This window comes from Oryzias melastigma, linkage group LG15, assembly GCF_002922805.2.
Source record: "Oryzias melastigma strain HK-1 linkage group LG15, ASM292280v2, whole genome shotgun sequence".
NCBI classification, from domain to species: Eukaryota; Metazoa; Chordata; class Actinopteri; order Beloniformes; family Adrianichthyidae; genus Oryzias; species Oryzias melastigma.
The window spans coordinates 16,488,132-16,501,579 of record NC_050526.1 but is presented as its reverse complement, the minus strand read 5'-3'; the positions used below and the strand labels follow the sequence as shown (position 1 = coordinate 16,501,579).

General features: G+C 38.7%; 1 protein-coding gene across 1 annotated transcript in view; it reads left to right on the top strand.

Annotated features, from left to right (window-relative positions):
• Positions 1–13,448, top strand: part of LOC112162147 (pro-neuregulin-3, membrane-bound isoform) — a 301,743-nt gene that overhangs the window by 248,758 nt on the left and 39,537 nt on the right. The window contains exon 2 of the mRNA XM_024297821.2: positions 12,034–12,163. Within this exon, the coding sequence (XP_024153589.1) occupies positions 12,034–12,163 (130 nt within the window). The remainder of the gene's footprint in view (positions 1–12,033; positions 12,164–13,448) is intronic.

Sequence of the window (13,448 nt, the reverse complement as noted above, 5' to 3'; positions counted from 1 at the left end):
GCGTTGGTGCCTGATGCCCACCTCTGGACAACTTGTCTTTGGATGTGTTGCCCTACCACCACCAGTTTCCCTCGGGATAAATCAAGTATTCATCCATCCATCCATCATCCATCCATCTATCTACCCATCCATCCATCCATCATCCATCCATCTATCTATCCATCCATCCATCCATCATCCATCCATCATCCATTCATCCATCCATCCATCCATCATCCATTTATCCATCCATCCATCATCCATCCATCATCCATCCATCTATCTATCCATCCATACATCCATCCATCCATCCATCCATCCATCATCCATCCATCATCCATCCATCTGCAGTTGTTGTAAGATCATGTATTCTCTTGTGTCAGATAAGCTGAGAGTAACTTCAGTGAAAAGTTTGATTTCAGCTTCCACCAGCTCTCCAACAGTTTTGCATTAAGCTGGTGGAGCTGCTGCGGTTGCGTAACCTCACCACTCTCTTCTGTTCCCTCTTAAATAATTTCCAGCTGGGCTCTTCTCTGACGGCACTTAGACTGCAGGAAGTCTCTGAGTGTTCTTCAGGACTCCTTGATAAATGCGTTTGAAAATCTACAAAAATACATTTGTGGAGTGAGAAGCAGTGACGACCGGAACGACTAGATATATCTCTGCTGAGCTTTAGTCCATGTTTGAGAATATTTGATGAATAAGTTTGAGGTCTGCTTTTTTATTTTAGATGACAGACGATAGAAAGATAAGAAAGGATGTGATGAGGCTGAAGCTAAAGGACCGAATGACCAAACAGCAGCACAAGCAGAAACTGTCCTGGAGAGATCCTAATAATGTAATAAAACAACAGATTTGAGATGTTAGAGAACATGTCAAAGTCAAGGCCCGGGGGCCGGATCCGGCCCTCCAGGTAATTCTATCCGGCCCTCCAGATCATTTTATTTTATTGTTATTAAAGACCCGATGTTTTCTTGTTCTTATTTCTAACTTGTATAATTTTAACAAAATATATTTTTATATAGAGTAAAATATTGGAAGTTATTTAATGTTTAAGTTGATTTATTCTGGAATAATATTCCTGCCTTTTTATTATTCATGATTATGTTAAAAATTTACGGTTTAAAGCTTTTTGGACTATTTGAGATTATCTAGGATTTTTTTTAGACTGTTTTGGAGTTTATCTAATATTTCAGCTACATGCTAACTGTTTTGGCTAATTTAGTTTTTTTTGTTTGTTTTTTTAGGCTAATTTAGCAATGAGCTAATATTTTCAGCTCGCTATCACTGTTTTCAGCTATCAGCTTCAGCGTTTTTAGCTATCAATATCAGCATCTTCAGCAGCCAAATTCAGCTTACAGCATTCACACTATCACAGGTAATGCCATATATGTAGTTCATAATTATGTTAAAACGCTAGTTTAGCTAATATTTCAGCTACATGCTAGCTGTTTGGCTAATCTAAGTTATTTTTTTTTTTTGGCTATCAGCTATCAATTTCAGCATCTTCAGCAGCCAAATCCAGTTTACAGTATTCACCTTAGCATTATCACAGGTAATGCTATATATCTAGTTCATAATTATGTTAAAAAGTTACGGCTTTGAAGTTTTAAAAATGTAGTTTTAGAGTGTTTAGTAAGTGTTTATCCTGTTCTGCCCGCGACCTGAGGCATGTGTTGGATTTTGGCCCGTTGTGTGATTGAGTTTGACACTCCTGGTTTAGAGGGAACTCCAGCTTTCATCCAAACCTCTGATGTATTAGTGACCAGATGACTGAAGTTTGACTCAAACAGCAGCAGCCATGATGAGGCTCCTATAGCAGTGAGGAACTTTTCTATTTTCTTAACCCTTTATGTCGATGCTGAACACAAAATAACTCACACTCTTTGATCTACCGTACCTCCTCCAATAGATTCTAATGTAGAGAGGTGGGTTTGTGCGGATATCCCACACTGAGACTAAATCTGAATTCTTCCCCGACGACTTCTCCCTGCCCCGACATTTAGCCCTCCAAGCAGAGAGATGTGGAGAAATAGTGTCTTCAGATTCAGCCACCTCTTCCCCTCACTGGTCGTCTACATTCACATGTAGCTGGCAGCACTTGGAAAGTACACAACTTGAAGAAGTCATGCTTAGACTAAAAGTCATGATGTCAGGACTCGTGTGGAGACGTTTCATCTCTGGGTTGAATTGCTCTTCTTTTCTCCGTGAGGGTGAGGCTTCTGCCTGAACATTCCACGACTCCTCCATGTTGAAATGTGTTGTTCACATATGCACTCGGGCTCGCTGAGACAGTGTTATGACCACGACTGCTAACTTCCTCCTGACATGGACACGCCGCGACAGGACCTGGTCACAGTGAAGACTCGTCACATCTCATCTAGTCGTCTTTGTGGGATTTTAGAGAGGCCGGGCGTGCTTTGGTTGGGATGCTGAGACAGAGAAACTGGAGCAAAGTTATCCCTATTTCACTTTGTCAGTTTAGATGTTTTTAGGTACCTTGTATTCATCGTATAAGCATCCTAACAGGAAATGGTTAAAGGGCGGAGCATCTATTATTACCAGCAAACTATTGTTTAAATATGAAAGCAGCAGTTTTTGCTTCCTTTTCGGTCCATTTTTGTTTGTTTGATTTTTGTTGCTTTATATTTATTCGGATAAAATGTTAACTGAAATAATTGAAAATATATGTTAGTTTTTGTTGGTATCTGATCTCAAAATTGTATTTATTTATTTTTCCTTTCGTAAAGACTTGTGTTGTTTCTAGTTCATTTTTGTGCTTTATTCATGTGAACCACTTTGTGTTTTCTACCGTGAGACAGCGTTAAAAAATAAATGAATATTTCTGGCTTGAATCAAAGAATCTGAGAAGAAACATCTGTTCTGTTGAATCTGAAATTCTCTTTGTGAAACTTTTCTGTTGCTGTAGATCGTGTCAAAGTCAAGGCCCGGGGGCCGGATCCGGCCCTCCGGGTAATTCTATCCGGCCCTCTAGATCATTTTATTTTATTGTTATTAATGGCCCGATGTTATCTTGAGCTTGTATAATTTTGACAGAATATATTTTTAGAGAGAGTAAAATATTGACAGTTATTTAAGGTTTAAGTTGATTTATTTTGGAATAATATTCCTGACTTTTTATTATTCATAATTAAGTTAAAAAGTTACAGTTTTTAAGTTTCAATAATTGTCATTCTGCTAGCTTTTTGGACTATTTTGCTACTTACTAAGATTTTTTGGGTTATATTGGAGTTTATCTAATATTTCAGCTACATGCCAGCTGTTTTGGGTGATCTAAGTTTTTTTTTTTTTAGTTTTTTAGGCTGATTTGGTCCCCCACGACCTCCAAACGTACCCAGGCGACCACTGACCGATGGGAAAAATCGTCCAGTCGCCGTCTGATTTGAACGTTCTAGAAAACCTCCACAGCTGCCGGATGTGAAAATATGGCTGCTGCCTCCTGATTACAGATGACACATTTTCTGAAAAACTTAGCTGCACTGTGGCTTTTTGGGACGTGTGAGCGTAGTCTAATCAGCCCAAATGCAGCCAGGATGCACCCCCTCAAAGAGCCAGAGGTGTGAGGGGGCCTTCATTCAGACCTGCAAGAACAAACACAACAAGAGCAGCAAAAGGAACAGCGATGTGGTTGTGAGTGAAAGCTCGGCCTTTGTGTACGGCTGCAGTAAAACCTTCAGCTGACAGGAGTGAGGGCGAGCGTGCACGGCTGTTTTCCTCCTGATTGACAGTCCACCGTCCCACTTACATCCACGCCTCTCACCGTATGGCAGCTGAGGCCGCTTCCTCCATGGACCTGAACTGGACGGAGTTACAGAAACGCCGGATGGTTTCACCGTGTTTCACAGCACTGCAGACGGTCTTTATGCTGCCTGCCTCCCTGTGAGCGGGCCAGAACTCATCCCGCGGATGGAGGAGGTGCTAAACTACCCACAAATTAAGTGTTCCAAATGTGCATCTCTTTGAAGATTGGTTAAATTATAAACTAATGGTGAGGTTTGGGATGAAACGGGAGCGGTTGTGTGATGTGTTTCAGATAATATTCATGTGGATGAGAAGAATCTTTATCAGAAATGAATGTGGAATGAAAAATGGAATATCTGGTCCTGCTTGTGAAGACAAGAGCCTCCATCTACAGGTTTAAAACACTCCGACACGCATTTTTTAGCATCTTGCTGCAAATTTGCAAAACTTAATTAATAAGAAGGACATTGCTGTAACAGACATTATTCATTTTTTAATGTCGTTATTCTGCTCTTCACTGCATGTTTGTCGGCACGTAAAAACTCAATCACACTTTCAATTTCAACAATCTTTGAATCAAAACGTTCAGCTTGTTCAGGACATTACTGATGTATTTTTGGATTTATAAACTTTATAGTTTTTGAAATATTGAGTGAAATATCCCCCATAGGAAATACAGGAGAAATTGTTCATGTCCTTCAAAATCTTTGTGCACTTACAAACTTCTGAGTACTTTCAGTTAGACGGTTCATTCAGACTCTAAAATGTTCAACAACTATTGAGTTTTTAAGGTAATCTGGAGTTTAGCTTTTATTTAAGCAACATGCTAACTGGTTTTGGCTATTTTTTAAATTTTTAAGCTTATTTGGAGCTGTATTTTAGCATTATGTTTTAGTAAAATTAGACATTTTTTTGTTTTGTTTAGGCAAAATTGGAGTTTAGCTAATATTTTAGCATTATGCGAGCAGTTTTGGCAAAATCCGATTTTTTTTTTACCATTTTTAGGCTAATTTAGAGTTTAGCTAAAATCTTAGCATAATGCTAGCTGTTTAGGCTAATTTAGACATTTTTTTCCAGTTTTGTTTAGGCTAAGTTGGAGTTTATATAATATTTTAGCATTATGCTAGCAGTTTTGGCAAAATTAGAATTTTCTTTCCATTTTTTAAGGCTAATTTGTAGTTTTATTTCTAGCATCATACTAGCTTGTTTTGACAAATTTAGACACTTTTTCACGTTTTTTTTGTTTGTTTGTTTGTTTGTTTGTTTTTTGTTAAGATATTTGGAGTTTAGCTAATATTTTAGCATTATGTTAGCTGTTGCGGCAAAATCAGACATTTTTTTCCATTTTTTTTACGCTAATTTGGCATTTAGCTAATATTTTAGCCACCTTTCAGCTTCAGCATTTTCAGCTATCAGCTTTAGTGTTTAGCTATCAAACTTAGACAAAAATCTCCTCTATGTGGTACAACAACTTTTTTTTTTTAAATAATCAAATGTTTTTAGCCTAAAGATTAATAATACCTGGTTGGATCTATTGGTCTGCAAGAGGATCATTTAGAATTTTATTTTAATTTGGGCCCGTCCGTGACATTTCTGTGTTTCTGAGCTTTTTCAAACCAGTTTTCTGTCTGCTGCGTATCCATCGCGATTTAAATAAAGAAATACTTAGAAATGCAGTTTTGATCTTAACCCGTTTTCTATATGTCGTCCATTATTAGAAAAACGCTACAAGTTACATCACCATTTTGACTGGAGCGGATTTTAGACACGGAAGCGTGAAGTAGGCGAGTCGCAGGTGTGTCTGAAAAACTTTTTTTTATCTATTTATTTAGAGCAAACTGCTGTAATCTTTATTTTCAGTGGTTCTTAAAGCAAAAACAAAAAAAAAAGGTGAGATTTAATTTTTTTTCTATTTGTAATAAGTTAAGCTGAGTGTACAGCATCACATGGTCATTAATCTTATGGTTATAACAAGAAGGAGCTCAAGGCTGATTTAAAAAAAAAGTTATTGTTTTTTGCACCAAGAAAAGCGACAGAAGCTCTGAAGGTTTGGTGATTTATGAATCTGACTTTAAGCAGCATATTTTCCCAGCAGCCTGCACGGTCAATAAGTGTGTTATTGTGTTTCCTTTGATGTAAAGACTCTGCTAAATGGAAGCACAGCTGTGATTTAAAGTGCTGGCTGTGACGGAGATGAGGCCGTGTTAGCATAAATGCATGAACACGCGCACGACTGGGAGAAACCATGAAGTGTTTTGACAAAAGCGCCGGAAAAGATTGCACTGTCTGCAAACAATGAAGGTCCTAAAGGAAGAAATTCATCCTTTTATTCCTAAATTAAAGGTTATAATCTCTCAGGTTTGATGCTAAACCCTTTAACACCGGAGCTCCAGTCTTTATGTTCTTTGATTTATTGTCACTTTTTAATTGTTAACACGATCAACATAAAGCACGCAGATTCTGAAGAAGAAAATCGGCTCGACGTTGATCATGTTAACGGTTGAAAAGTTACGTATGTTAAAGATTCACCGGCGACGCCTCAGGTGTTAAAGGGTTAAAGTCTCGACTTCAGAAAGCTTCCATACAGATTCTCTTTAGCGCTTTGAGCTACGATAAAGAAAAAGCACTTTTTTATAAATAAAAGCTTGATTTGACTTGTATTGACGTGACTTGTCATGACTAGAATTGACATGACTTGACGTGACATGGCTTGAGGTAACTTGACTTGATGCGACGTGACTTGACGTAGCATGACTTGACTTAAGTTGACATGGTGTGATGTGACTTGATGTGACCTGATTTGAAATGATTTGACTTGAATTGATGTGACGTGACTTGACTTGATGTGACGTGACGAGACTTGACATGACTTGAATTGAATTGACATGACGTGACTTGATGTGACGTGACGTGACTTGACATGACTTGAATTGAATTGACATGACTTGACTTGATGTGACTTGACGTGACTTGACATGACTTGAATTGAATTAAAATGACTTGACTTGATGTTACTTTCTTGACTTGATGGGACTTGATATGACTTGACATGACTTGACGTGACTTGTCTTGACTTGACGGGCCTTGATGTGACTTGATGTGACTTTACGTGACTTGACATGACTTGACATGACTTGAATTGAATTGACATGACTTGACTTCATGTTTCTTGACATGGTGTGACTTGACGTTACTTTTTTTGACTTGACAGGACTTCATATGACTTGACGTGACTTGACATGATTTGACGTGACTTGTTTTGACTTGACATGCCTTGATGTGACTTGACATGACTTTATATGACTTGACTTGACATGACGTGCCTTGATGTGACTTGACGTGACTTGACATGACTTGATATTACTTGACTTGAGTTGACATGACTCGATGTGACGTGATATAACTTGGTAAGGTAACGTGACTTGACGTGACTTTGTAACATAACATGACCTGACGTGACTTGAGGTGACTTGGTCATGTAACATGACGTGACTTGATTTGAGTCCATGTTCTAGAAGCCGTGTATTGCGTGTACTTGATCACCTGGTGTGAATGTAGCTTAAAAGTAAAGGTTAAAGTCTGATTTAATGAAAAACTTCATAAAGTTAATGTTTTTTAGTTATATTTTCATGTTTTACTGCGTCACAATTTCATCAAAAAAATAATTTTTATGGCAATTAATAGGTTAGATTAAACAGATTAATCTAACTAATTAATTACAGGTCATTAATTAAACGCTCAAAGAATCAATCAGCACTAATCAAAATGAGAATGTGAAAGTCTGTGCTACTAAAAAGAGATAAATACAGATACCAATGTGGTACAAAAATACCCAGGATGCATTGGTATGCTGAGCAGCAGTCCCTTAAATATTCACATTAGCAGGCAGCTCATGATAATCATCTCCAGTGTCAGACCGGAGCCAGCAAAGATGTAGAGAGTTAGCCGGAGTTCTCACCTGGAGAGACAGGTATTTCTCCACTGGAGAGGCCAAATGAGCCCCAGTACTTAACACAAATCAAGTGGCAAAGCCTGCAAGACTCTTCAAAACGTTCTTTTTTGTAAACTGAACAGAGAGAAGTGACTTTTCTGGCCTGGCAGAGCTGGCGGCCACAAAGACGGATTAAAGGCAGCAGTCTATCTGCTCCGGCAGGTGAGGCTGGAATCCGTCTCTGGAGGGACTGAGTGCGGGACAACAGGTCGGAGGAGGTTCCCAGGATCCGGCGTTGGTGACTGCAGAGTCATCTTGACAGGCTGCCATTTTGGGTTTTGTTGCAGTCACAAACTCACACAGTGGTGGTCTGTGCTGGACTCTCTGGACATCTGCAATGCAGTGGATGCTACACTGGGGTTTACTTGAAGGTTCTCTCAAATGTTTTAGAGCAATTTTAAATGTGCATTGTGTTCTGCGTCCTGATTGGCTGCAGACCTTGTGAATCAAAATCATCTGTGTCATGTTTCCTGTTCAGTATACATTTAGTGCCAAATCGACGTGAGCAGATCTTGTTTTCTTTCTATAATATTGGACTTATTTTTCTATGAAGGTTTGAACTTTGAGAGTTTAAGCAAGAGAGAACTTAGAAAATGTTCACGTTTGTAGTGAGGGGTTTCACAGCCTCAAAAAACCATAATTATAAAACAAAATCAAAAGATGACTACTTTCTATGGAAGCTGAATGCAGCCTACCCTAGGTTTGTTATTTTACCCGTTTTCTCATGATAACTATATCTACTGTCTCATTATCAAGTCTCTAGTGACGTGCCGTTCTTCCCTCTTATACATCATTCTGTAACCATGATGTCCAGGAATGTCAAACTCCAGGCCTCGAGGGCCGGCCTCCTGCTGCTTTTCCAGAAATCCCGCCATATCTGATGGTAATTACCTGGATCAGGTGTTTTTAACCAATAAGGAGCGTCAGAGGCAGGTTGGTAGGGAAACCTGTCGGACATGACCCCTCAAGGCCTTGAGTTGATCACCTGGTCCCCTCATCTGGTCACTAAAACTGAAACCAACCCTCTCCCCAAATGATGAGAACGGGTTTGGATGTTGTTTATGACCGACGACATTTTCTCTGCTGTTTGTGCTGTGGATCGTAGAAAAATTGAAGAACTATCGTAGTTGTCTGAGGGCGCACCGTGTTGAAAAGCCCAGTAAAGGTTGCGCTCTGAAATGCCGGCTGATCTTTATGTGTTTGTTGCACTAAGGTGGGTCTCTGCAGTAACTTGAGATGTGGTCAACTTTACCGCCATACACATTGTTTTCCAAGACCACAACTTGCCTGAATCAGTGACTGTGACTCTCAAAATGCGCTCAGCGGGATCATAGGTACGCTCACCAATCCCGTGTCAGCGAGGAATGGTCAATTGAGCGAAGACTTCACAACATTGTACAGATTTTGGAACTTGGTACAAAAGGTCGAATAAGCCGATTTTTGTAAAAAGTTTAGGCTTTTGTGTGTCCCTTATAGTGTAGAAATTCAGTATATTTTTTGTTATCATGACAAAATGAATTTTGTTTTCTCGTGATAATGAGATCAACTGTCTCATTATCACAAGAAAACCGTCATAAAAAGGTCGTTTTCGGCTTCCGTAGATTTCACTTATTGAGGGTTATTTTGATAACGTTCTATATTTTTTGGACTATAAGTCACGTTTGTTGTAATAGATGGCCAGGGTGCGACCTATACCCCGGAGCGACTTATAATCTGGACAATACGGTAATTCCTGCAATAAATGGGGGACGGCAGTATTTGAGTTGTTTGTTGCCATACACCTGTGCTGCCCAGATGTCACTTACAACAATCGCTTGCGGCCATTTCTTCTATTTTTGGAGCATTGTTTCTGCTTCATTGTTGCCCTTCAGAGTCCTCTGGGTAACTTCAGAGACTATTGTCGCGCTGAAATCCTGTTCCGCTCACAAACAGACCACACAACGTTATGGCCAACAGCGCACACAGGCCTGAACGTTCTGTCGGAACCCACATATCCACCACATCTCTGGATCTTTCTGGACGGTTCCTCGAGCTTAAATGAACTCCAAGCTAAGTTGTTCCCGTTAAGGACTCCCTAACTTCCCTCCACCTGTGAGCGCATGAATCACCTGGAGGAGACCAAGAAAAAAGAGGAAGTGCTGCTGAACAGTTCGATAATCATTTAACGTTCCTCTCCGAGTGCAGTCTACACTCTTTGACTTTCTTCAGTTTCAAAGAAACATGTTTAACCAAACCCTCCATAAAAGATGATTTGATTTGTGCCTCAGCACTTGTGTCTGAGCCGGCCTGTTTGAGCTTATTAATTCAGGAAAGATTGGGATGCCAGCAGAGGAGCGATAAGTGTTTGGATTTGTCTGGTCGGCAAAATCCTCATTATTTAAAAATGACTGCATCAGTTTCTGCACAAAGCATCTTCAAACAGCCGTTCATTGAAATTCTGTGTGAAGACCTTCCTGGGGGAACGCTTTTTCAATAGATTAATAGTGTTTGATTTGCAGTTCACTGCAGCTTCATTTCACGAAGCTGAAACAAAGAGACACGCAGCAGATACAGGAAATACTTTATCCACCAAACCCTCACACGTCCACAGACTCTTGCTGATTTTTAGATTTCTTTTCACTGATTTTAAGGGAAACATTTGAATTTTGATGTTACTTACCTCTTCTCTCTTATCAGTGTTCCTCCAGGAATACTGAATTTAAAATCAAAATGTTTTCAAAGTGTTTAATTATAATTATTTTTAGCCCCCCCAAAAACGTGTTGTTTTCTGTGACATAGTTTCTGCAGAGCGACAGAAGCTCATTAAAAATTCAACTCTAAGTTGATGCAGAGTAAGCCCTCCCCCACTTCCGATCATCCCTCTGTTTATATTCTCTACCACTCGCTTACAGCCCCTCACTCCCCCAAGCTAACGTTATCATAGAAACAAAAATGGCGCACTTAATTGGGGATTATCCGAAATTAATACTATTATGCAAATGTATTTCTGATAATCCACACTAAGTTGGGAATTATTGGAAATTCACACTATCACGCTAATTATTTACTGATAATGCACACTTTGTTGGGCATTATCAGAAATTAATAATATCACACTAATTAATTTCTGATCATGCACACTTCATCAAGCATTATCAAAAAATTAATTCTATCACACTAATTATTTTCTGATAATGTCCACTTCGTTAAGAATTATCAGCAATTAACGCTATCAGGCTAATTCATTTCTGATAATTGACACTACATTGTTCATTATCAGAAATTAATGATATCATGCTAATTAATTCCTGATAAAACACACTTTCTTGGGCTTTATCAGAAATTTACGCTGTCACACTAATTATTTTCTGATAATGTCCACTTCGTTAAGAATTGTCAGCAATTAACGCTATCAGGTTAATTCACTTCTGATAATGCACATTTTGTTGGGCATTATCATCATCATCATCATTAATTATCATCACCATCAATTTATTTCTGATAATTTACACATCGTTTGGCATTATCAGATATAAATGCTATCACACTAGTTACTTTCTGATAATGCCCACTTCTTTGGGCATTATCCCTTACAAAATAAAACTGTTTCCTTTTTGTGTGCCATACATGATTTATAACTGTATCCAGTACCCAAATATATATATGTAAGTCATCATATGAATGGGAATAATATTTTTCTCTTTGGAATTAAAAGCATCTTCTGAGTGAACTTCCTCAGCTTGAAGAAAAACACGGCAGCCTCCGAACATGCGAGTGTGTAGGAGGTGGAACTTTTAAAGCTTTATTTGTGAGCACAGAACAAACAGTCCACTCTGGTATTAACCAGAACATTGTCAAATGCAAATGTCTGAGTTTTTTTTCCGAATACCTTTATGACATTTTTCTTGACTTTTTCTTTGGTTTTAGTTTTTCCTTTTTTGTGAATCAACAATACACCAAAATAATCCATCTCTGCAGGGATTCTGTCACTCCAGTCTCTTCCTTTCATTTTGTTGCTGCTGATGTTGAAGACTTTAAACATTCAAATGCAAAACGTATGGAATATATATCGTCCTGTGAGGATAAATGTCTCCACTTTGGTTTAATAGTCGGAGTGTTGTTGAATGTTTTTATTCTCATTGGAAAACTTTGGGATTTTTTATTATTTGCACGATTGAATAATTCTTGAGAACTTCTTCTCAACTTGTTAAATGCAGCACAAATGATTCCATAAAGAAAACTCTGGGGTCTCGTTTCTTCTCTTAAATGTTGCTGAAATGTCTCAAATGTGTAACTGTCCTTTTCTTCTCTCGGGCCTCCAGCTTCTCCGACCGTCCCTCCCCTCCACTCGGAGCATTTCAAACCCTGCCATGAGAAGGACTTGGCCTACTGCCTGAACGGAGGAGAATGCTTCGTCATCGAGACGCTCAGCGGTCCTCACAAGCACTGCAAGTAAGTGGTTGACTGGTGTGTGCAGGTTTCTGTGCTCCATCAACATCCAGTCCGTCAGCATTAGTTCAGCTCATGGAGGAATGTCTGTAAGAGAAGACGCTTGTGTTTGGCTCTTCTGGTGGAGGTCTGGGGGGTTTGGATCAGGCTGAAGGTGGGGGCCGAGGAATTCCTATCTTTGAGTGTTGGATCTTGTAACTGGACATGTACGGTCCCCTCTCTGGAGTCGACCTTCTCAAAAAGAGGTTGAACTTTGTTTTGGATGTTAACGTCAATGAGCAGACGTGAGAAGACTCGTAGCCTCTCGGCCTGGAGACCGGACATGAGAAGCTGCTCTGTTGCTGCAGGTCAGGACTTGTTTCTGATTTTTTGTGATAAATGTGTGACAAAGGTTTTCATGAGAGTTTCTTAGTTCGTCATTCGTCGATGTGTGCAGACGTCCGTCAAGGTTTCGGTTGATCTGTCTTTATGTGGATTCAGTTTTGATCTGTTCAAAATTTTTGGTCGGTTGAGAATTACGCAGTTTATGCGTATTTTACAATGATCAGGCCCCGCCCCCACACACTATAAAAGATAGATAGATAGTTTGGCTCATATTTCACTTTGAAAAAGTTTTTTTTTTTTGCTTTGCAAAACATATTTTTGTGTTTGCAAATTTTTTTCTAAAAAAAAAAAAAGGCGAACAAACGTTTTTAGATGCGTAGTGCCTCATCTTGCTTTCCCCCTATCTTTGGCTTTGCATTGAACATTTTATCTTTTATTTTTAAGAAAAAACGTTTGCGAACAGAAATAAAAAGCTTTTTCAAAGCAAATATTATATATTTTATTTGAAACATTTTACATTTTGTTTACAACTTAGAACATTTTATCTCAAAACTTTCACTTTTTCTGAATGAACCTCGTTTTGGTGTCTACAGAGGACATTTAGGGTTTGTGAATAATACTAAAGGGAGGGGCGGGGCTCTGGGAAATGTAGTTTTTGTTAGATTTAAAAAAAATGTTTTGTCTGATAGAAGATATGTATTCATGTGTGTGAATGAGCCTATTGGTTTTCTGCATGTGAGCATCATTTATTCAGTTTAAATGTGATCATTTTTAGTGTGTTAGAGCATTTTTACAAAGCTCAACAGCTTCAATGTAAGCGATCACATCAGTGGATCCCTGTGAGTTATCTAATAAAAACAAACATGTGACACTTTGTTATGGAAGCCCAAACTGTTCTTAATTAAATAAATAAATACAACATTATTTAATCAAGCAACACTCCAATAAAAGTCTTTTCAATAAA